We start from the raw sequence: 26,494 nt of genomic DNA, 5'->3' as shown, positions 1-26,494 counted from the left end.
TGAAGGCCTAAGAAAACAAATACTAGATACCTTTTAGCAGAGTTACCAAAATGTTGGTAATACATTGATGAAAGATGAGCCACGCAATTCTTCAGTTAAGCGAATCATCCTGGCTTACCCTTTCTATCTCCTGAAGGTACAGAAGAGCAATATCCCCAGCCTTCTCGTAGCATGTAACAATCTCCTGTTCACGGTCCACATGGAGGTTGCTAGCCGAAGAAGAAATTGGCAACTTCTCAAGACAGAGACCTGAAAACAACAACAACAACAAAATTAAACAAAGCATTACAAACTAATGTCATATAATCCTATACCAAAAAACCAGTATAGGCTAAGCCACTTTGATCAGGAGAAGAAACAAAGAAAAAAAAAGTTACTAAAAATGTATGAGGGTACGGTCCCTCTGATACAGTTACAAATATATAAATAACAGCTACTCTTTAATAATTATAAAACCAGAAGCAGTAATTTTTTAAGCCATTTTGATTTAAAAGACATTATGACAGTCTACCACAAAAGTGCCTAGCATCTTTCTATACCAATTTTAAATTACTGAATACATCTTCACTTTCCAGAGTTATCACAGAAACCAAGGCAAGGTAAAGAAAGGCACTCAGGGTAATACTGAACTTTGTACCTGTGCAAGGCAGAAGCACCTATAAAAACAAACGCATTTGCAGAAAAATAAGAGGTTAGGAAATGTAACTTCTGTATGTAAATGTAGTAAATGGTATCTCACTCTCATCAAAACATAGAAGTATTTTCCTCTCAGCACTTTATTTGACTTATCCAAATACACACTCCAGTGCTGTGAAAGAAAAAAAAAGTCTTTGCTTGCCTAAAATAGAAACCCAACAACTCTTACTAATCAATGCTATCTCCTCCACAAGCCACTTCTATTAGAGTAGTTTTCAAGATAATTAGAGAAAACAGCTGGAAAGGACCTCGAGAACACTAACCCATCTATCTAGCCAAGGAACCAACCAACCCCTGATACTTCTCTAACCTGTCCTTAAAAGCCTCTGACAATGGGGATGTCTTGGACTTCCTATGCAAATTATTACAGAGCTCAGCTATTCTCATAATTAGTATTTTTTCCTAACGCCTAGATCTCCCTCCCTGGATTAATTACTCTTCATCATCTTCTCAGAAAGATTATTCCTTTCTTTACAAAACATTTTTTCTATGTTTATTGAGAGAGAAAGACACTCTTGCAACAAAGAATGTCAATTCTGACTTGTTTCTCTTTTCATGCTTCCTTAATAGCCAGTCGTTTTATCTCGTCTGGACAGTCTCCAACTGGTTACCTCTGTCTTGACTCCCTGTGCCGAAACTGGATACACGGCTCCAGGTGAGTCTCAATAGCACGGAGCAGAGAAGATGAAAGACTTCCCGGTTTTGATATCAGATACTTAAGAACCAAAAACATACAAATTAGCAGAACTTCAATGCCTGCTCTTACATATTAGTAAAACATTCTCTGTTGTTTATGATCTGCAACAGATCACCAGATCATATTCTGCAAGTGAACTGCCTCAGCAGTTACCCCATATTTTATGCATTTGAATAATTATTTTTATTTGAAGTGTAGCACTTCCCACATGTTCTTAAGAGATTTATTTCAGGTCTTTCTTCCAGCTTGTCAGCAGTAAATGCTCATCCTAAAATGCCTTCAACTGCTCCCACATTAACACATTAACATAATTCACACTTTAAATGGACATATTCTCATTCCATCACCCTGGGCTTTGAGAATCCATTGCTGAAGAAATTAAAAAAAAAAAATAATAAAAAATAGACAGTTATATACTGGGCAGATGCCTGTAGAATGCCAGATAGTACAAAATCCCAGTTTGGAAAATAGTTTATAAAAGGATTTATGCCCATCAACACTGTAAGGTGCAGACAGTATGTTTCATTGGAATTACAATAGCTTTCTTACTAAAACAACTTGGGAAGACACAGACAGGGCATCTGGAGTTTACTTGTTGATAAACTATACAGTATTTTTGACCTCCAGATCCATTAAGACATTTATTAACTTTCAGTATCTCCCTGCAAAGTATAACTGATCCATATGATAAACCATCAAGACATTTCCGGCTTCAGAGGATGCCTTAAGTCTGTCTCAGTTTGTTGGCCATCTTTATCCTCCAAGTCACCCTTTTACCAGTACAAGCAACATATATCCTACAGCTCTATTTGCTAGCAATACATCCAGTTAAGACAAAATCCTGATTTCACTACTAACTTCTCTGCTAAAGACAAAGTTCAATATACTTTTCAAAAACTTACACATTCCTAAAGTGTAGCAAACACGCAAGTTCTCTGTCTCTTAAAAATCTGCCAAATCTGAGTAACACAGACACCTGGACTTTTCTGATGTTAGTTTTCACCTGACACATCCCTAAAACTTAGCTATATTTGAAAATAGTCTAGAGTAGCCCACACTAATCTGCTTTCTTTCAATTTTTCAATCAAATGGCATATATCTGCGAGTTTTTTTTGCTAACTGTAAGCAGTAGGCTTGGACAGACCCTCTGATAAGAGCTAAATGTAAGGTTGATGCTGGATAGAAACGTTGCAATATCCTACACAAACATCTTCAGTCTCAGGCTTAGAGGTGATCATAAAATACAATAAATGAGCTGCAATAAAAATGTCGAATGACTGAAAGCATCAGATAGTTGGTAAGCAGATCACTCCTCCGCACCCCTTCTCCCAATGACATGAAGAGCCAGCGCACCACAGTAATCCTCCACTACATGAAACATATTACTCAACTGGCTATTTGTAGATTTGACTTGGATTTATTATTGCTATTTTTATACTTTATGGTCACAACTATAATCTTTTTAATCTGAAAAACTCACTATAGGAACATTCACTCATTTTAGCTGAGAATTATCTGTCAGATATGAAAACACCTCAGTGCTCTGCCAGAAAATTTAAGTAATGCAGAAGGAAAGTATAAAATTCTAAGTGTCCTTTGATTAAGTATATAATAGTATTTCTTAGGGTAACTTTATTATACAACTATGATTTGGTGTGTTTTTCCTATTATGTTTATTACAACCTGGGAAAGTATGTCTATTATATGCATGCAAGGCTTTGGAAAAGGAAGTTCATTTGGAGAACTATCCCGAAATGATCACTTAACAGGATGGTTTGGACACTTAATTTGTTTTGATTAGACAAGGAATAATTACAATTCAATACTCTATTAAAAATGAAAACATATAAACTAGAAGAAAAATTGTTTATAACTTCCTTGAGATATTGGGAAAAGAGGTACATATTACTGCTAAAAAATATTATCACATTTGTTGTAAAGGTCATAGCTACTGGTTTAATTTTGTTGTTGTTTTGTTCTGCACCAATTCAATTGGTATTCCAACTTGACTTTGATATTCATAGCTTTTAAAGTTTAAGCCCTTTCAGTCAAAACCACCTGCGAGTAAAAGCTTCCAATGAACTGGGTCAGTTTTATTTTGGGAAGACACTTGTACATATCTACTCCTGATATCAAGCAAGATGACTCCTGAGGGAAAAGAAAGTGAGAAGCAGTGAAAGGAATATGAGTCCGTACTAGTTAAGCTTACATGTTTTGCAAAGTAATTCTAAAATTGCTTGTCAAAAACACAAACAGTATTTGGAGAAGAAAAGATAACTCGTAAAGATTTACTTATCTTCACAAGCTTTACAAATTATTCTTATTTAAAAAAAAAAGAGAAACCAAACAGTAGCCACTTATTCTAGGTGGCATTCTTGTGTCTATGGTCTCAAATCAGTGGACAAGGTTATGCCAAGTAACCTATTTCATTTTTCACAAATACAAGAGCAGACCAGCCCTTCCACCACATATTCTCACACTGACTCCTCAGTAATAAGTAAAAAAAATTAACAAATTTTAAGAAGTCCCTGTGCAACAGATTTGCTTATTCTTAGACAAGCAGTGTTTTTTACATTAAGGACAATGCCAGTAATTACTTTTTATTTAAAAACCACTTAGAGGAAAAAAAAAAAAAAAGGCACAGCAGATTTTTAAGTTCTGTAAGAAAACTTATTAACACTCCCATGTCAAAAATAACTCGAAGGTAAAATGGGAATTCACAGCTGAGTTCAGATCTTTACCAAGTATCCCCACCACCCAGACCACTATTGAGACCATTACAAAAATCCAAAACCACAAAGGTGAGAAAAGCCTATCACATTTACTGCATCATATATCTGAGGATTTTCCAAAATGCCAGACAGTACCTTGTCTAAGTGCTACTAAATTTTAGAAACCACAAATAATAACAGATCTCATGTTTTATCTACTATTTTCAGTAGACAAGCCAATGGACAGAGATAAAACAGTGAAAAGCTATTTTATACTTAAGTAAATAAACATGCTTTTGCAAGGGAGGAAGAGTCACATCAATAGACAGATTTCTGGGTTTGCTTCCTGTTCTCCTTAAACAGACACATAAATCCCAAGTGTATTTCAGTATACAGTGCGTTCTCTGCCCTATGTGATAAGCAAAGCAACACTGGTAAATGTTCCAAATGCTGTGAACACAAAAAAACACTTCCATCCATCTCCTTTTAAATAAACTTCATATTTAGCTTATATATTTAGAACAAACAATATAGACTATGGCAAACTTTTACTAGTCACTTTAAGAGAGGAACTAAAACAATCTAGAGTTCCTGCTATCAAGGAACACCCACAGTTTATTTCTGAACTCAGAAGGAACACACTGCTCATCTCACGGAAGGGAAGGACTTATTTCTAGAAGTCTTTAATCAAAGATTGTGACTTGCTTACAGGGGATTTTTTTTTTTTAAAAAAGCAAAGCAGGAATTTTTTTCCTCTTCAATTCCCTACTGGTATTTGTAACGTAATTATTATAAAGGAAAGGATGAAATTTAAGAATAGGGAGTAAGAAAACATATTTATTATAAATAACATCATACTGCAGATACACTCAGTAGGAACTTTCTTTAGAATCACAGAATCGACTGGGTAGGAAAAGACCTCAGAGATCATCGAGTCCAACCCTTGGTCCAACTCCAGTCCATTTACTAGATCATGGCACTGAGTGCCATGTCCAATCTCAGTTTAAAAACCTCCAGGGACGGCGAGTCCACCACCTCCCTGGGCAGGCCATTCCAATGCCTGACCACTCTCTCTGGAAAGAATTTCTTTCTAATATCCAGCCTAAATTTCCCCTGGCAGAGTTGAAGCCCATGCCCCCTTGTCCTATTGCTGACTGCCTGGGAGAAGAGACCAATCCCCACCTGGCTATAACTTCCCTTCAGGTAGTTATAGAGAGTGATGAGGTCACCTCTAAGCCTCCTCTTCTCCAGACTAAACAACCCCAGCTCCCTCAGCCTCTCCCCACAGGTCTTATGTTCAAGTCCCTTCACCAGTCGTGTTGCTCTTCTCTGGACCCGCTCCAGCACTTCAATGTCTTTCCTGAACTGAGGGGCCCAGAACTGAACACAATACTCCAGGTGTGGCCTCACCAATGCAGAGTACAGGGGAAGGATCACTTCCCTTGTCCTGCTGACCACGCTGGTTTTGATACAGGACAGGATCCCATTGGCCTTCTTGGCCACCTGGGCACATTGATGGCTCATGTTGAGCTTCCTGTCAATTAGTACCCCCAGGTCCCTTTCTGTCTGACTGCTCTCCAGTCACTCTGCGCCCAGCCTGTAGCGCTGCAGGGGGTTGTTGTGACCAAAGTGCAGCACCTGGCACTTGGCCTTATTGAACTTCATCCCATTGGAATCAGCCCATTTTTCCAGTCTATCCAGATCCCTCTGCAGAGCCCTCCTGCCTTCCAGCAGGTCGACACTCCCTCCCAACTTGGTGTCATCAGCAAATTTGCTGATGATGGTCTCAATCCCCTCATCTAAATCGTCAATAAAGATGTTAAACAGGACTGGACCCAACAGCGACCCCTGGGGAACACCACTAGGAAATCTAATCAATCTAAGGAAACACAAACTATCTGATTTTTCAAGTACCTTGTATTGCTCACTCAACCCTGCCCTGGTCCACCCCCCCACAAGCCAAGACACAGAGAAAAAAAGTCTCAACACAACTGTCAGGATGCTCGTTTCATCGCTAATTAACTTTCCAGAAAATGCATCAGAAAGGAGGTCAATATCCCCTTCTTTCAGCGTATTGGATTTTAAGGGAAGCTGCTCTGGCTAGCCACTCTTTTAAACACGGACTACTTACAGAGAATTAAATCCAGTCTAGATGAAACCCAGAGCAACATAAGCACAACTTCCCAGAGCTGAAGACAGCATTTTATCACATATGCTCATACTGCAGTGGCATTTCATTAGTATGGCTTTACTAGTATCAGTTATGCTAGTGTTTCTAAGTGCCTTCAAGTTTCTCAAAGTTAAAAATAAGAGGAAAAAAAAAAAACAAACAGGAATACTCATCTCTTTTCTGAAGTGAGCATCTACTTATTAATCCAAGCAGACAATAAAACAGTAACAATATTTGGGGATTTCTTGTAATATAATCTGAGATAACTGTTGTGAAATGACTGGTCCCACTTTTCCTGTAAATATAGCAACAGTTAAATATTTGCAGTTTCTTAAATGCACAAATAATATTTTTAAACAGAAAAGATCAGTATTTTCACAGATGCATTTGTTTGTTACAGAACATGTGCCAACCAATCATTGCTTTACAGTACAGCCCTTTGACAGACAAGCCACTTCTGGAAAGGCTGAAAAATTTCAAAATCTAGATAAAATCTAGGAAAAGAACTGATAATTTTTGTAGATCTTGGAGTGTAGGAATCTCTGATGAACCTTCACCAAAGCAGAAGAGCCACACAGCAGTATATGGAACGATCATCAAGAAAGTTGTTCGCTCAGGAGAGATGGTTCAACAATGGAATTTGTACTGAATTGTTTTGCCGTATATTGTCAGGATTGCTCCTACAGGAACATCTGAGGAAAAAAGACCGGGCTCCACTGTGACAACGGTTCTTCCCATAACATGAGGAAAAAGGCCAGGATCACTGATTTTGGCCCAACGTTTTCTCCCGCTCCTCACCCTGCCAAGGGCGAGAATCTTAAGATATTCTAAAAATTTTGAAGAAACTAAGAATAAGAAAAACACACCACCAAACTGTGCAAGTCCTAAAGAAGCCTATTTTAATAAGAAGCAAATGATTTTCAGTGAGTGTTTGGATTTCAAACACTGGAGCTCAAGGCAGCACTGAGGAAAGCAGGACGAACCCCTGGGCTCTCCCCCAGCCCCTGCTCCAGCAGGGCAGAAGTCATAAAAATAGACTGGGGAAAGAGAAGCTTTAACAGGCAAACTTGGAAGTACCAGTGGCACAGGCTTCCTAGGGCTGCAGACTACTTGCTGATAGGCTGCAACATTTGCACAGCCATGGAGGAGGAAAGGGGAACTTCAGGAAGTTAAGTGGCCAGAGATCCCCAGCATAATTACTAAAACAGCTTTCATTTAGCATTCTTCCATGGAGAGCTGCTTGGTGTCTGCTGACACAGGCTAGCAGTGCACAAGATCTCATTACAATCGTATACGATTAAAGTTAAGTGCAGCATCTTCTGCTAACTGCAACATAGCAATTCACAAGCACCTGACACTTCCACTGAACCTAATGCCTATTTCCATGTTTCTGTAAATAGAACTAATTAATCGCCAAGCATTTAACTTGGTAAATGCAGCATTAAATTTGAATATGGGTCAGCAGCATTAAAGACAGTCTCACCTTACTCAATATACATCATCTAAATATAAACATGGTTATTTGAACAGGTAATATGAGACGTAGAACAGCCTGCAGCAATAAGGCTACAATCTGTAATGTTACAGTCTAACTTACATACGACATCCCTCACATACTTAACAATAAGTTGTTACACTAATACCACACAGCCATCTTGACAGATACCTGCAGTAGTCTACTAATGTATCACACTATAGTAAATATAAACACCATTTCTTTACTAAAATCAAGTTTACAAGGTTGTAGATTTTAAGAAATGTCAGCTCTGTAAATTGCTATGCTCCTCTATAAGCATTTATAGAAATATTCAATGATTTCTAGTGCCAGGTATTATAAACTCATTTTTCAATCATGTCTATTGACCTACATAGCAGTATCAGAATCATGTTACCTAAGATTTCGATAAGCTTATTTCCCAGTTAAATATATACTTGTTATTTCAGTTACTGACAAGTTGCACCTCCCCAAATTAACACCTCAATATCCTACTGTGCATGCATCTCATCTCTGCTTCCACAAGCAAACAAAAATTGCTTAGAAACATAGGAGATATTGCCATGCACAGTATTTGAATAATGCCTATGTGTGATTTCCAGCATATTACCTCATTTATATACTGCTGAAAACTTGCAGAAACTTAATTGTCCTGTTCCCAGAGGCCATACGCCTAGGAGAATATTAGCTTCAGCCATTATTAAAACAGATTCTAAATATATGCTTCTGTATGGTAACAGCATATACAGAATTTTTTCTGCATAGTTTTGTAAGAGAAGGGAGTAGAAAAAGTTGGAACTAGCTACACAAGCCTAGCTTGAAAAAGTCATACATACACAGTCTTTACTTCTTTACGGATTCATAACTTGTCTTATTTCAGTTCTTCATAAGTCAAGATTTTTTTCCATCTCAGAATTGAGCATTGCTAATTAAACTGATCTAGTAAAGAAAGTAAACAAATGGATACTAAAGAGACAAAATTAACCTCTTATAACAAGGGAACCTGCTGTACTTATCAGAAGGTAATCATTCTTAAGCAGATACTTAAATATCAAATATGTAATACAGCCAGAAATGTGCTAAACCCCTCTACATTTTACTTTGAACCAAGGCTTGCCACCACAATCTCAAGAATGCCGTTCACTACTCCCCCTTGCCCAGCCTCATTTCTCAGCTTTCTTCTTGCAGCATAAGGCAGCTCTAATAACAGATACTGGTGGTTAAGCTACATCTGTGGCAGGAGAAAAAAAAAAAAAGAAAAATCTGCCTTTTTCTGTATTGCTTCTTGAAACTTCATATTAAAGGTATGACCCACTCCTGTGACCTACTATCTTAAATGCTACTACAGAAGAAGGAAAGGCAATGACTTCAGAGAGCCAGCTCCAGCACCCTTCACACACCAGCTTTCAGGCCAACACTTTGCCACCAGGGAGTCATCAAACCTGCCCACCTCCTCAACAACATCCTTCTTTTATGCCCATTTTTCTTTCCCTCATCACACCCCCTTGAAATGAGCACCTCCAACCACACACATTTCATTAGAGAAAACTGTTTTATAAGATTATTTTCCTCCACTTTTGTGACAAATGTAATTACAGCAGACAGGGAAAAAGCTGAACAGATCCAAGTAAGTCTTCTCAAGTTTTTGCAAACACTAAGTGGCCCATTGAAATGAAAAGATGGAGGTTTCAAACCCATGTTTTATACATCACTTTAAAATTACCCTACTCAATTTCAAGTCAGTCATTGAATCTAAGAAAGTTCTGGTTTTTTATCAAAACTATGATTGTATTAATACTCCAAGTATCTCGCACAACACCTTCTACATACACGTATAGAGTCATTACTCAGAAGCACACCTTCAAAATCAGCTCTTTCCTTAGAGAAAACAGTAGATATCATGCAGAACTTGATTCTAAAGGCAAACACAGAGTCACAGAATGTTAGGGATTGGAAGGGACCTCGAAAGATCATCCAGTCCAATGACCCCACCAGAGCAGGAACACCTAGATGAGGTTACACAGGAATGTGTCCAGGCGGGTTTTGAATGTCTTCACAGAAGGAGACTCCACCACCGCCCTGGGCAGCCTGTTCCACTGCTCTGTCACCCTCACTGAGAAGTTTCTTCTCAAATTTAAATGGAACCTCCTGTGTTCCAGTCTACCCATTGCCCCTTGTCTTTATCATTGCTTGTCACTGAGAAGAGCCTGGCTCCATCCTCCTGACACTCACCCTTTACACATTTATAAACATTAACGAGGTCACCCCTCAGTCTCCTCTTCTCCAAGCTAAAGAGCCCCAGCTCCCTCAGCCTTTCCTCATAAGGGAGATGCTCCACTCCCTTAATCACCTTTGTTGCCCTGTGCTGGACTCCATCAAGCAGTTCCCTGTGCTTCTGGAACTGAGGGGCCCAGAATCGGACACAATATTCAGGTGTGGTCTCACCAGGGCAGAGTAGAGGGGGAGAACACACACGATTCTATGGGCAAACACAAAAAATCAGGGTACAGTCAAAAAAGTATACCTGTCCATAAAGTTTACCACATAAAAGAAGAGCGTCCGCCACTAGACTTCAATTTTTAACTTTTTAACATTTTAGGAAATGGTGAAAAAAGGCAGGAACAGGAGAATATCCAAATTACACTACATTCAGTGTACTGCATGGTAGTCACCCCCTTGCAACTTTGGAAGAGGAACATCTAAACAGTGCTGAGTCCTGACCTATGCTCGTCAAGTCTCTGGGGCTTTGCCAAATCCAAACTCACACAGCTTGTCTACTATCTGCTGGTTTAATGCACACAGATAACTTTCCATCAGACTACTTTTGCATCACCTTCTAGTCAAGATTAAGCATAAAACATCACTACTAGCAGCAGCTGTTGTTGCCAGAAGGTGGGGGGGACGGAGGGAAGCCACCATAAACAGCTTGTCTGGTTCCTTGAATTTTTTGTGCTCACCATTATGAACAACTGCCCATCAGCTTTTCAGTCTGATGAAACAGAGCAGTTCCTTTACCCCCACACTAATGTTTTCCCTAGGAGGAGCGACAGACAGGAACCACTTTCCAGCACTGCTGGGGCACTGAGGCCCTTGGACTCCCTGCACAGGACAGGCTGGCAAAGAGCCACGTGGAGAGGAAACGGAGAAGATTTCAAAGGTAATTTCATAGGGTTTTTCTCAGAATTTTGTTGACATTTTAGAAGGTTGCATTTTGGCATTGCTATTGAAAAGCCTTCTTGGAAAGATGTGAAGCAGCATTTCACCAACTAGACATTTCCAAGAAAACAATAACAATCTTCCTCACTGGATTTCAGAGCCTTTGAATTCTTTGATTGACGTATTATCATTCCACATTATGCCTCTCAATGATATTCTTCTAAATATGCTGTCCTCAATTAAAGCTATAAGCAACACAGAGACTTAAAGCATTACTTCATTTATGTAATTAAAAATTTGAGGATCCCCTTTATGAGTGCACTGCAGGCAGATGATGGCTTTAAACTAAAGAACTAATGACAGAAATATTCCAAGTTGAAGACCACAGGGGTGCAAAGACACTAAATTTCACGTTCTGGATGACTGTAGTGAAGACTACTCTAATTTAGTGAACGTTTTGTAGTGAGATTTACAAACAGCCAACTCAATGGATAATGCATTCAGAAAGTCACTCTGGACAGCATGAAGAAGCAGTAAGAATTTTCTTCTTTTGAGTTTTGTCACATCTTACTTTCTACCAATATAAATACATACATATGCACGTTTATGTATGTGCACAACACACACATATACATACACACACACACACACACAAATATACACACTCTCCACAGCTGAGCAAGAACTTAGGGATCTGACTTCCCCTGTCATGTTCAGACTCTATTGCCTCTCCCCACAATTGTCACTACTGCTGCTCCTCTTCCCCTTCTTTCCAGCCATCAGTAGACAAAACCCCAGCAAAATTTAGCTTGAACCTGACCTTGGACCCATTTTTGCACCTCATTACATCCATATATACATGCTGAATCCTCCTTCCCTGTGCAGAACAGAAAGAAATACTTTGTATATTCCACAAGCAATAGTAAGATGGGACACGTGGAAAGCAGGTCATTCCCAAGGGCTTGTTGTGAGCTGTTAACTGTCTAAGGTTACAGCACAACATGCTCATTTAAGTACCCTGCAACAACTGTAGAAGAAACATGTCAAATCAAGCATCCCACTCAATCTGTCACCTCTGTGGTTACAGAATGGAGCCTCAGAGTGAGAAGGTAAGCACTTGGAGGTGCTCCTACATGAAATAAGGAAAAAAATTTTAAGACAATTAAAAATTACCATTAGTTATCTTCCCTATGCCTTTGTCACAGCTCACTATGTGAGTAGCGGACCACTGCACAATAGGATACAAGACTACAAATCCACTGGAACTGGATTTGCTCCAAAGTGGATTGAAATGGGAAAACTAAACCAGGTATCTTGAACTGCCTTTGTGCAGGTGCAGCCGGGCTGACGGTCACATGCAGGCAGCACAGACCCTCTTTGCTTGATAACACGATACTACGGTCCTGACTGCCGAAGAAATAAAATCTAAAAACTCAGAAGAGTTTTATCTTTATATGAACAGGTTATCCTTGAACTTGCAAGCAGAAATACAAATCCTACTGAAGCACAAAATCCCTGTAAGGATAACTTGTATTTAGTTCGGTAATACCTACAAGCCTCAATCACCCCTGAAGAGACTCTGAATTCACACTGAAAGGCTTCACAGTCCGGTCTTGGAAGGAGAAAGAAGAAATTCCAGGGGGATGGGGAAGAGGAATAAAACTAACTGTACAATATGGGGTACAGACATATGCTATTAATATTTAGCTGTCAATTACTCTAAACTTACCTAGGCTTTCAACACTAAATTCAAGACTGCTCTGCAACTTCTACCTCATTCTAGAACACACAGAAGACAAAATTGTTGCAACCTGCTACCATGGGAAGAAAGGACATTAAATGTTATTAATCTTCCATTCAAACTGGAAACATAGTAGCAAAAAAACATAATTCTGAACATCAACAGAACAACAAAAAAACCCAACAGTTTTCTCAGGTAAGCTGGTAGCCAGCCACCAAGTAGAAGTGATCAAACTAATGAAGTTTAATCAAGATTATATCAGGCTTGATAGGACAGACTTCAATGTTTAAGCATAAAACTTGAAATCAGTAGTAAAAAACACCTACCATATCTAGGTAAAAGACATGCTGGTTTTCTTGTCTCTCTCGATTTTGTTTTGGTTTGGTTTTCTTTGTTTTGGGATTTTGGGAGTGTTTGGGTGTTGGTTTTTTTTTTGGTTGGTTGGTTTGTTTGTTTCCAAATAAGCTGAATGTACAATAGTATTTTACTCTTTTTTAATATTTTTTTTTACATTAAGTAAAATTAATAACATTAATCCTTTCTACAAAAAAATGATGCCTTTGTTTTATTTGACCTCATGAGGATATATAGCAGTTGAAACATAGAGCCAGAAGAGTTGAGCTCTGGGAAAAGATTCAATTAAATTAGTGGGATTCCTTCGAGATACAAGCAAATTTAGGTACTTAAAGTTGATCAAGTCCAAGATTGCATTTTCATGGAAAGAACATGACAAATTCAACAGACATCCACATAGATATAAAAAGCAAATCAAAACTCACAATCAAAAACCATAAAGCTGAGTGGAAGTGTATCTGTACCAGACATCACTAAAAAGCCGACACAGGTGGTGCATGAAAGAACCAGGCAGATTTACATCACATATAAGAACTCCCCATGTCCTCCCTTCCCACTTTGACCGAAATATTACCCAGATTTAGGAAGCATCCTTTTGTCTCTGCTACCAGTTAGTTCTCTTATTTCCTTGACATCTCTATAGATAATTGATTCACGCTTGTCTAACATTTGCTAGAGGACTGTGTTGGAGAAAACAGCCACTCTCTTCCAAGACTAATGTTAGAAACAATCCTTGACCAGTTGTCAGTGAATACGATTGAAGTCTCTCATAAATTATGTTTACTAACTTTGACACAACCGGAAAGCATATATGTGGACCAAACCCAGGCTTAAACACAGGAGACCAAAGCAAACATTTAAACACAGTAAATTCTAATAAACCTATGGCACACAAACTGCCACTTTCCTCAACACACTGACCCAGCTTACAGCCTATTAATGAGTTTTCTAAACTGAAGTGGCACTGCCACCTTAAGACACAAGGCAAACATTACAATGACTAGACTCGTAAAAAAAAAATTTTAACTATTAACTTAACTTTCAAATATTAAAAAAAATATATATATACAGGTAAGAAAAATTCAAAAATAAAATTGCACAAGAAATGCACTGCTTGAAGTTATTTTATCATGTTATTACTATTTTTAAGTAGCAATTAGGTTTATCAATTTTGCTTAAGTTGAGCATTTTAACATTCAGCAATACTCCTAATACTTTTAGTACGTAGCCACAGCTATAGTGACATTTACATATCAAAGGACTTTTAAATACATATTAAAAAAATCGATTGGGTGACAGCACAGTTAGCATATTAATTGAGGTAAAATCTTGTCAACCTAGCACAAACTCTGAATAATTTAAAGGAGCCAAGGAATCCTCTTGTTCATCTACAAATATGGTACTCCACCACTTTGTTGATGATAAGCACACCAAAAATTTCTTTAGCTTCCGACAAGATGCGAATTAATGTTTTAAAAACTATTTCCACATTATTATAGTGGAAAGAGCAACCTTACCTTTAGTAGAATAGGCTTCAGCAATCATCCGTAGCCTATATGGTGGCACTGCAGATAGCTGCAAGTCATCAACTCCAACTCTGGCATATGTGTTCAGAGCTTCTTTGTAATCACCTTCCACATAGTTTAACTTGGCCATAATTAGGTTAGCTTCTTGTAAGAATTCTGGCTAGAAGAGAGAGGAATAAGAAAGGTTTATTGTTTTTTTTTTTTTTTTTTCTAATTCTTTCTGATAATTATTTGGTCTGTTTTCTGTATATATGCACTGTAGAAACCCTCAGGATATTTTTTCTAACAGAGCAACAAACCAACAAAATTGTGTCTTCATGTAATAATTGGGAAGCTTGCAGCAGGTGGTAAATCCACAAAAATCTCACCCCTCCAAGCTACTGACAAGCATTACCAGTCATTTTGTATGTTCACATATTTATTTACACATGTACCAGAAATACCTCTCAGTCAGGATCCAGCTTTGCCAGGTGACAAAACTATTGAAAGGCAGCCGATCATTACAACCCATACAATGATTTTTTTTTTCCTAACACCACAAGCACAGTTGAAAATAACATAGCATCAAAACGTAATGATATATGTTCCACAGTCTATATATTTAATTTGCACAGTTTCAAAGTATTAGGGCAGAAGAAACGTCTTGAAAAAAGGATTCGCGGAAAAATGAAGAAAGGAAGAGAAAAATCAATACTCCCACAAGTCACAGGAAACAAAACATTACAGATGACCATGAAACAGGTCCTTTTGGTCTCAGAAAAGATGGATATTGAGAATACAAGAGACAAGCTGATGTAATAGCTACAATTAATAGTTAAGCAAAGAAGAGCCAGAATGGTTAAGAACCTCAAAACATTATGACAGAAAATTGTTCTCACATATTAACAGAATCACAGAATCACAGAATCGACTGGGTTGGAAAAGACCTCAGAGATCATCGAGTCCAACCCTTGGTCCAACTCTAGGCCATTTATTAGATCATGGCACTAAGTGCCATGTCCAATCTCAGTTTAAAAACCTCCAGGGACGGCGAGTCCACCACCTCCCTGGGCAGGCCATTCCAATGCCTGACCACTCTCTCTGGAAAGAATTTCTTTCTAATATCCAGCCTAAATTTCCCCTGGCAGAGTTGAAGCCCATGCCCCCTTGTCCTATTGCTGACTGCCTGGGAGAAGAGACCAATCCCCACCTGGCTATAACTTCCCTTCAGGTAGTTATAGAGAGTGATGAGGTCACCTCTAAGCCTCCTCTTCTCTAGACTAAACAACCCCAGCTCCCTCAGCCTCTCCCCATAGGTCTTATGTTCAAGTCCCTTCACCAGTCTTGTTGCTCTTCTCTGGACCCACTCCAGCACTTCAATGTCTTTCCTGAACTGAGGGGCCCAGAACTGAACACAATACTCCAGGTGTGGCCTCACCAATGCAGAGTACAGGGGAAGGATCACTGCCCTTGTCCTGCTGACCACGCTATTTTTGATACAGGACAGGATCCCATTGCCCTTCTTGGCCACCTGGGCACACTGATGGCTCATGTTGAGCCTCCTGTCAATTAGTACCCCCAGGTCCCTTTCTGTCTGACTGCTCTCCAGCCACTCTGCGCCCAGCCTGTAGCGCTGCAGGGGGTTGTTGTGACCAAAGTGCAGCACCTGGCACTTGGCCTCATTGAACTTCATCCCATTGGAATCAGCCCATTTTTCCAGTCTATCCAGATCCCTCTGCAGAGCCCTCCTGCCTTCCAGCAGGTCGACACTCCCTCCCAACTTGGTGTCATCAGCAAATTTGCTGATGATGGTCTCAATCCCCTCATCTAAATTGTCAATAAAGATGTTAAACAGGACTGGACCCAACACTGACCCCTGGGGAACACCACTAGTGACTGGCCGCCAGCTAGATGCAGCCCCATTCACCAGCACTCTCTGGGCCCGGCCCTCCAGCCAGTTCTTAACCCAGCGTAGAGTACACTTGTCCAAGCCATGGGCTACCAGCTTTTGCAGGACCTTACTTTCTGCCCCCATAAACATAACTTAAGCAACCTTTCCTGCATACTTACAAGACTATTACCGAAATTTGTGAACTATTTCGCATTTTCTTCCTAACACTTCTATTTAATGCATTACAAAGGAAAATATAGTTATATACTCCAAGAAAAACTTCCATGAAACAGGTTGTAAGTACTTCACTTAAGCATGCCAGAAGTCAATAACAGTTTTCTTAGTCTTCTAATGAAAGAAGATTTAAGAAAATTATCTGAAGAAAAATCCATGGAGAAACCACAAGCCAAGAAATAGCATAGTGTTGATGATGTTCTGGGAATAGCGATGACAACAGAACACCAGACAAGCATTTTCTACATTTTTCTCCAAGATCAGCAGAGGCCTCCTGTCAATTTCAGCTTTTGTAATTCTTGCTCAGACTGACTTACATACATACTTACATACCTTTAGGTTTCCCCTATCAAGTGCTGCTGTAAGGTGTTTCCTGACCTCAGTCAGCTTTGGCCGGGGCCCCCGTGGACTACTGTTCTGTTTAAGAGCATTTTCCTTCAAAAATTGTTCTAGTTTGGACTCCCCAAGAAGTAGTTCTGCCATGTCATCTGTAAATAAAAGCAAACAGGTGAAATATTAAACACTTCACTAACATTTCAGTGAAAGCAGCCTTTGCCTGATTTTTAAATACAAACTAACCAAAACTAACACTGAATCAAGTTTTCAGATTTAACGCATCGCATGGTACTTTGTTTTACTTGCCAGTTTATCTTTTACCTGCCTTATTCATTGTAGAATCAAGTCTCCTGTGTTCTAAGCTATGATTAATTAGAACATTAACCCGAAGTCAGTACTCTTCCCTTCCCCCTTAAAAAGCAACACTTGATTCAAAAGCCTTATGTAGCTTTCTAAACTTGACATGATACAGGTCTGATAAAAACTTTATCAAACATATGGTGTATTTTTCACAAAATGCCTATTGTATGGTCAAATATGAATACTGAGAGACATTGGATTAATTTATGCAATTAGTTTTAAGTTACAGGTCCCCCAGGATGTATTTGATCACCACCTGTATCTCAGCTGTAAGAATGCAGATATCATTCAGCCCTTGTTAAGGCTCCAGCCATCCCAGTTCTTCAGGATGAGAGTCCATTTCTCATCATTCTCCTCTGTCTTAGAAGGCAAATCACCACTTCTCAGACATGAAGGTAGGATGTGATACCAGACTGCCCAGCAAACCTGCAGCTAACATATTTGCTGAAACTCAAGAAAGAAATCCTCTATCTTACCCTTATGCAGAACCACTGAACTCGTTTTACTGAAACATGCCGAGTAGTTCCTCTAGTGAGAAGAGAGCTGTAAAAGTCGTCACCTCACTATCTGGAACTTGAGAAGACCAGATGACATCTTGCAAACGATGTCTGAATAACCCAAATTTGAACAACCAATAAAGAAAATATTTTTTAAAAGGGAAAAGGCAAAAAGCAAACAATCAGAGAAGTACTGACCATGCTATAAATATTAGCACTGTCCTTAGAGGCTATGGGAAGGGACAGAAAGTCCAAGATGTGCGGGACTCAGTGTTACTGTAGAGGAAAAGCTTTTCCTTGGGAAGTATGAGTGCATCAGCCTTATCTCGCCTTTCAACTACAGCAAATTTCAGTCTCATGACAGTCAGATTAGTATACAACCCCCGGACAATGCCATTATGCAGTAAGATGTAAGGACCAGTGCTGTCCTGTGATATATCTTATCACACAGAAATACAAAAATCTAGAATTTTTTTTCTTTAAAACTTTCAGCTAACTGCTGCTTCTTAAACCACGGAGTTTAAGAGACCAGACAAACAACACAAGTATCAAGGGAGTCCTTATTTTTCCACTTATGTTTTTTATTTGGTGTTCTGGGAAAAAATATCCTTGGTAATCTAGACATTTATTTGTTCTCAACCACCATTCACTCATATTTTCCTGTTTACACACTACTGCAGAAGGGGAAGATCTCAGCATGCAGATGAAGCCACAGATGAAACCGCGTCACAGATGCAGCCTGGATACCAGCCTGCTTAGTTTTCTGGCTTTCAGACCATAGTTGTTAAATTTATTAATCCCAAATTTGCAGTAGTAATTCCATTCCTTTTACCCACCCAAGTTTCTCCTGATGTTTCAGCTATACTCATTTCTAGATCAGACAACACCAAATAATCTTAAGTGTCACTTTCCATGTGCACTTTCTTCTTTGAAGAGCACCTTTATGTCTCTTCACATGTGTTTCATTTTGCCCCAGCTGTCCACTTTCTGTTCAATTTATCCTCCCAAGCACAACACACTCTGGAGAGAGCTTTGATAAACGCTAGCCAAAAATGTGGGTTCCTTGAAAGATAAGGAAGGAGAAAACAAAGTATCTCCCTGAGACACCATTACTTTAGAGACATTTAAAAAAAAAAAAGAAAACCACACCAAACCACAATGCTACCTGGCATCTTTCAAATAAATATTAAAGGCATACAATTCCCAATTAAAAAAAATATTACTACAATTTAATAATACTGCTACAGTACAACAATAAAATTTTATTACCCACTAATTGTCGGCCAAAACATGCTTTTATTTACCTATTCAGTGCTCATATGGCAAATGGTACCTTTTGACATGCAACAGTAAATCATAGAATTTGCACATCCCTTATCAAAGTAGTTGACCAGCTTATACAGTTTGACTGATATGCTTTCCTCTCAAACACCCAATGGGTAGTTACAAAACCAACAAGAGAAGGTAAATGTAAGTTCTGACAAATACAAAGGTTCAGATTTTATTGTTGCAGTTTAATAAACCAGTTTAATTAAAATAACAAAACAATACTAATATACTACTACTAATAATATATATATATAAAATGTGAATACAATATAAACTAAGTGATACTCAGTGCAATTCCTCACTAACTCTACCTGCACCAAGCAGCCAGTCTGAGGAAGCAGCACCTTGGTCCCAGGGAGAAGAGAGAAAAAGGCAGAATCACCCCGAGGCCTTTTCTATCCCACATAAAACGACTGAGGGTGCATTCTCAATGTTTACGTTAGCAAGAAAAATACTAAACAGTATGGACTGCAGTATCAACTCCTGAGGCCCCATTTGTAATATGTCACAGATCAGATTTTCTTTTTTTAACCTGTGATCCAAACTCTGAGCGCAGCCAGTTTTCCACCCACCTCCTAGGCCACCTGTTTTGTCAATGGAGTTACCAGATACACTATAGGGAACTGTATCCGAAGTCTAGACAAAGCTGAAGCCAACAATAGCCCCATCCCCACTTCATCCATACAGTCAGTCACTTCTCATCAAAAGCTATCTGCTTGGTTAGTCCTTGATAAACCCACGTCAACTGATCCCAGTCACTTCCTTATCCTTCCAGCCGGTTTCCAGAATTCTCCCAGGGCCTGAGGTCAGGCTGATCAACATGCAGTCCCCGCATCCTCCTTCTTGACCTTCTTGTAAATGGCCATATTTGCCTTTTTCCATTTGCCAGGAATCATCCTTGATCACCAAGACCTTTTAAAAATACGGCGGTGTCCTTGCAATGACATTGGCCAGCTCTTGCAGCTCTCTGGCTGTCAGAGACCTGCCTCCTTTGCCCAACACAGTCGGTTCTGTCAGGGCATAATGCTTCACTTCGCAAGACTTTTCAAAGGAAGTAATTTTCCATCAATATCAACAGATTTTCTGCAAGCACAGATACATTCACTAAAAAGCACAAACGATAGAGACAATTGTCACTTACTGCAATAAAGCAAATTTTCCATGAGAAGCAATATGCTAAAATTACATTTTTTTAAGTATACTCAGCATCTATTTGTTACAGTTTATTTTCAGCATGTTCTTTTTTTTCCTTCAAACAGAAATCTTAGCATAATTGATAAAAATCAATGGCTTGCATAGTTTCAGTTTCAAGCTGCAAACTAAACAAGACATTAAATTGACTCATTCTAAACATGGTATTTCAGGCCAAATCCCCCTTGTTACAGCCTTGTTCCAAATTCCGCATTTCATTAATATAGCCACAGTATTATTACAAACAAATAGTAAAGTCAGATATTATAACCAACATTACCCTGCTCAAATATAGTTTAATATAGCACCTTGTAGGATTGCACTCTGCAACTGCTCCATCTCTCTGGAAATCAGAGAGTGCAAACTGCACACACTGAAAAGACAGTACGTTTTGTAAACCAATGCAAGGCAGGTTAGTCCTTGGCGTAAAGAGTTTAACATGTGCTGCGTGAAAGGGTCTCAGAGACCAGAGGCCCACTTCAAACTTACAAAACTGTGCTTCATAACATGTTCAGAGGATGCAATTATTTGCCTTGCAAAGAATAGGGCACTGAGGGGTCCCTTCAGCACAGGCATTTTACTAATAATATTCAGAAGACTCCAAAGAGTGTTCTGAGTACACAATTTTTGTTTATGAGCCTCTTTTAAGAGGTGATTAAAAAAGAGTAGGCATTTAAAATTATACTTGAGGTCAGCAAGCATAATAATGTCCTACTTGGGAGAAAAAAAAATGAAGATTAATTTTGCTAATTGTATTTTAACAGCTAAGTGGTGACTCAAAAATGAGTAGAAATATGTCAAACTGTTTACTCTAAGTTTTAAGCAATATGCAAGCAGATACTTCCTCCTTGATCTGTACTCATCAAAACCAAAGTATTTCATTTATCAAGCAACATCCTCTTTCCTTCTATTCAACTTAATGCTCCACTAAGCAAACCTGATTTCCAAAGAAGGTTGAGGAAACACAAATGTCAAACATAGCACGGAATTCAAATGACATTAAAAAAAAACAGTGCTTTGGTTCAGGAGCTGAAATATCATCAAGGCTGCTTGCAATGAGTGAGGTCTATCGTTGACATTCTTCAACACTTCAAATACCAGAACTTCACACATGCCAAAGAAGAAAGTATCACACAGGCCTTTCCTTTCATATGCATTCCTTCGAGTAGCTCTCAAACATTCTTCTGGCTCACATTCCTGTAACAAGCATTTCCCTTAATTAAAGCTAAATACAGTAGATCTATCTTTATGGAGAGACAGGTAAAAACACTGCTAGACTGTTCACCAGATGCCAGAGACACTTTGTTTATATAAACTGCAAAATTGTCATGGAAGCATGTGAAAAAACTCATTTGAATGGTTACAGTAGATTAGCAGATATCTTGAAGAACAGGTTAGACAGTAGGAAAAAAGAAACTATTGCACTGTTAGGTATGAAAATGCATTCCCTGAGGCATGAGGATTCTTTAAACTGAATGGGTGCTGAAACCACCCGTTACTAAAGGGAGAAAGTAATAATTTTGCCTGTAACAGAAGAACAGCACTGGCACATGCAAGAGCAGATGTAGCCAGACTCCCCTCCATACTCCAGTTGCTCCACAGCTGCACCACAGAAAGATGAAGACCAGCCCTAAAAGCTCCAATTCTCACCCATTTGTGGGGCCACAGTAGAACCATACAAGCACAGACACAGATCTAACACTCTGCTGAAAGTTTGTAAGATTATTTCTCTCTTGTACACAGCAGAATTTCTCACACTGCGGAAAGCAGGAGGAGGGAAACAATAAGCCACCTCTGGAAAATTTAATTTAGCCTCTCTCTCTTCCCCCTCTTATCCTCCCCACCCCCAACCTAAGATAAGTTTATTCTCTGACAATGTCTTAAAAAAATTATATTGTCTCTAAGGACAACACACAAGCAATAGAAAAGCCTTAAGTTCATGATGGCACATACACTGAAGGTATCTAGACCTCAAGATGAGAATCAAAGTAGTCTGTAGCACCCAGGTAATTTATTCCCATCATTGATGCAAGTTGGAGAAACTACTGATCCATACACTAGCTAGGGACAGTCACAGTGCAGCAACATATATTACGCATACTTTCTGTCAGAGTACAGGTGGGAGATGAAAAAACAGCTGCAACTTACACACAGAACTGATTAAGCATCAAAACAAAAGCTGTTCTTCAAGGTCACCCCTACACAGCACAACTCACCCTTTCCCTGCTACATTTCGTGATACACAGCACTGTTAGAGAAACGGTTCTGGTCAGACTGGCTTTGAAGTGCTGCACTCGCTCAGCTGCTGGGGACTAACACTGGAAGGCAACAAGTCACAGAATGCAAACCATAGAAGTTACTGCAAAGCTGGGTTTTCTTATTTACCGAGTCGCTCATCTGCTAAGTCAGTCAGTTGGAGCCAGACATTGGCAACAAATTTTTAAATCAAATTATGACTGAGAGAGTACTTATTTAACAAAGTATTGGCTCGAGGCACGTCAACCATGCTGTGCCAGTAAGATGAAGCCTCAATGGTGCTTAGAACAAAATTCTAATTACATGGGCATTTCTGAAAAAAAAAAAATCTATAAAACCATAGCTCTAGCAGTGTTTTTAATCAGTTTTAGCTATCCCTCAAGACATCCTGAAATAACGTAAGTAATGTTTGAGAAGAAATTGCTTTGCTTTTCTTCCAGTGCAGTATTAGTGACCTACGCCATAATGTTCTATAAGACACTTTATAAAGACAGAGCTAAACAGTGTAAAGTTTTTAGATACCTTGAAGTTCAGTGTTCTTTCAATCTGAATAACGTTTTGGAAGAAAAATGGAAAAAAAAAAACCCACATTCGTGAACAGTTTCAATATCATGAAGAACAGTTTCCCACTTTTAGAAAACTGAGATACTTACGGATCAATATAAAAATTCTTGAGCAAAGGAAAGACTCCCTCTTATTCATCCATACCTCTGCTGAAGAGTTCATCAACAACACTTGCTTAGGAGAGTTAGGGGATATTTGATGACTTCTACCATAACTGCATTGCAGAACCATTTCCTAACCGGGGAAGGACAGCCTACCTTTCCCACCTGTTTCTGCCACATCACAGCATCACTGAAATAATCCACCTGCCAAATAGGATGTCCTCTGCCTATAAACAAAGACAAGTCTGAGCACCTTGGAACTACATGACAAACCGAAGGATGCTTTAGGTGAAATGTTCATTTCTGCTGGCACTGAGAGCAAAAACTCAGATGCTTCTACACATGCAAGCTGTTTTCTTTCAGCTTAGAGAAAGCTTAGACACGCTTATACAAAATGTCTTAAGAAGAACCTTGTATAGAGATGGCTGTCCCTCTTTGCAATATGAATCAACCCCAAACACCTTCAAAATGAGAATAATGGCTGGAATAAATACATGGTGCGAGAAAACCCACACATTATGTCATGTCTTTATAAAACAGCATCTAAAAATATCCTGACAGCTGCTTTGCTACTTGATTTTTAACATCTGCTTTTTGAAGCAAAATTGTTATCACACTATTGGGATCTGAAGCAGCTTCTCACAGAAAAACAGAGAATTAAAACAGAGGATTAATCTTCATTTATCCTGAACAATGAGGAATGCTTATTACTATTAGCTTAAAACCATGGTCCATCTTCAATCATCCACTGAATCACATGCTAAAATACAAAATAATCAGGTTTTTTATGAATGACAACCTCTATACATTTGTTGAAGAACCCAGGGGTTGTTAGCAGGCTAGGCAAGAGGAATATCTAGCTCTAAATTCCTTTCTAAAAGTTTAGAGAGAAGGAGAGAGAAAGGAATGAATGGCAACAAGGAACCTAGCTTAAAAAAAACCCAAACAAACAACAACACTGACTGAACACAGATAAGGAGCTCTTGCTGCAGAACTCCTCTCCAAGAGCTGACTTGAAAAGATCGTTCAATTCCAGAGTACACCAAGATACATCCACAGGGAAGAATAAGTGTTCTCAACAGAACTAATGAACCTGCTACTTGTTCTGTGGGGTACAAAACAGCTTTGTTAAATTATTGCTTTTCCTGTGGTGGTTCAACAGCGTTAGATAAAAATCAAAGCAAAACACTGAAGGTTATGTTATCTATGCCACAACTATCTACGTGGTTTCTCAAGTGTTTCTAATATTAATGCAGAAAATATAATATTTTCTAAAAGGGCCTGATAATTACATTTTCCAGTTGTGTTCTTAACATCACAAGTAAAAACTTGATAGGTACAATGGAAACATACCTCTCACAGATAATATAAATGCTATTCACTGCCGTGGCAATGACTACCAACAGCCCTGCTCCTGGGATCAAGGCTCCATACACAGGAAGTTCCTGTGACATGAAACATCCACACCACGTGTGCTGTGGCACACTGGCAAGAATGTCCATGATCCCATACACGTTACGGAGCTTCAACAGCTCAACATCTAAAGCAAGAAAGGGGAAAAATCAGTATTTTCTTCCTTATACACCAAATGGCATAGATGAAAATAAGGATTTTTAGCATTTTATTTCACCCTTCTGAATTACACAGCTGCAAGAAAAATACACAGACTTAGGATAAAATCTCCTGCCACAAAATTTAAGCAAGGAGGTTCAACCTCAGACTCAAGCCCTGAGGATCTGAATTTGAATAGTAAGTATTTGGGAACAGGAAATAGAGAGCAAACTAGCTACAGAATCTGAGGTGACTGCCAAAACAAACTTAAATCTTTCCTTGTAAGTAAGCAGATAACCTATCCAGAAGCATGTTGTATCCCTTCATCCACTCTCCACCAAAATCTTCAGTATTTCAGACTCTTAAAAAGCACAATTGTCCAAACCCATTGAAGTCAAAAGATCAGTTTTCATTAGTTCCAAATGAAGATACTGCATGAGGTGAGATCAATCAGATGAAGCATGAAGGTGTAAGAACAGAAGATGCTGCTGCTTCACCTGCCCTGTACTAGATTCCAGAAAGAGAAATAAAATAATATTTTTTTTTAAAGTCTTAACCCAGGACTAAAAATACTAATTAAAAACAAAAAATTAAAAAGCAGGGGGGGAAAGGGTCAAGGTGTAAAGAGGACAAATATGAGGTTTCCAGTATCCCAATAAGACCATAAGCTGATGTGCAAGATTCCAGCAAGTCGAGACCTGCCTTGTAATCTCTGTTCTGGTGCTTGAAATTTTCTCAGTGCAAAACTAGCTTGGAATTCCTCCTGCTCAATTCCTAAAAATCTTATTCTCTCTATAGGTAATACTGAAAAGTCAGAATACCTGGAGGGCTGCATGTTGCATTATCTTGAGAGGATTTTTCCTTCAGACTTCCTAAAACATGTTGGATTATCATTATGCCTAAAATCTAAAAAACAGAGGAATTTTTATCCAGGAGTGGGATGCAGCAAGAAGGATCTCAGAGGGGTCAATTACTCCATATAGTACCTAGCCAAAAATTACAGAGCAAAGTTTCTATTAAAAACAGCTGAAGAGGAGAAAAATCTTACAACATCCCACAGAACATTTATGAAGACGACCATTTTGAAATGGAGGTTTCTGCCACAGGAGGGTCTGGAAATACTGGATCCAGAGCTTGTTTCATACTCATCTGTCAGAAACAGCACAAAGCACATGTTTTCTAACTGGGAATAAGTTGACCATACTTTTAAAACAAAGACATTTGCTTTGTTCATTATGTGTATAACAGACATTAAGAGCATCAGCAGTACCTGAAGAGGAATATCAGCAGAAGCCTCCAAGTACTCATTCCGGTTCTCTGACTAGAAGTTACTTAAATTAATGCTAAAACTTGTCTTAGATTTATACAAGGTTTACATCAAAGAAAAACAATATATGGATATACAGATGTCCCTTATGATTCCATCACTGACTGCTAAGTGGCAAGAATTCACAGGATGGATGAGGTTGGGAGGAACCTCTGGAGATCATCCAGTCCAACACCCCTGCTCTTGCCAAGATCAACCGGAGCAGGTCACCCAGGATCTTGTCCAGTCAGGTCTCTGGGGACAGTAAAAGAGTAGCAAGAGAACACATGTGGATCAACAGGCACTACTGGCAGAAAGGCTGCCAAGTGATGCAGATGATACACATGTAAAAC

At 38.9% G+C, this 26,494-nt stretch overlaps 1 protein-coding gene across 3 annotated transcripts in view; it reads right to left on the bottom strand.

The window, feature by feature from the left end:
* TTC7B (tetratricopeptide repeat domain 7B) overlaps window positions 1-26,494 on the bottom strand; it is a 146,558-nt gene that overhangs the window by 109,872 nt on the left and 10,192 nt on the right. For 2 of the 3 annotated variants that reach the window (XM_082057803.1, XM_082057804.1), the window contains exons 2-4: window positions 16,984-17,138; window positions 14,538-14,706; window positions 119-249 (exon numbers count right to left, since the gene is read on the bottom strand). In XM_082057803.1, coding sequence (XP_081913929.1) covers window positions 119-249; window positions 14,538-14,706; window positions 16,984-17,138 — 455 coding nt within the window. Of the gene's footprint in view, window positions 1-118; window positions 250-14,537; window positions 14,707-16,983; window positions 17,139-26,494 lie in introns of those variants that run through there. The other variant, XM_082057805.1, reaches the window with a different exon arrangement.

The sequence above is a fragment of the Streptopelia decaocto genome (assembly GCF_964273445.1).
Source record: "Streptopelia decaocto genome assembly, chromosome: 7".
NCBI lineage: Eukaryota > Metazoa > Chordata > Aves > Columbiformes > Columbidae > Streptopelia > Streptopelia decaocto.
Note: the sequence above shows the minus strand (reverse complement) of the source record. Positions and strands in the feature narration are given on the sequence as shown.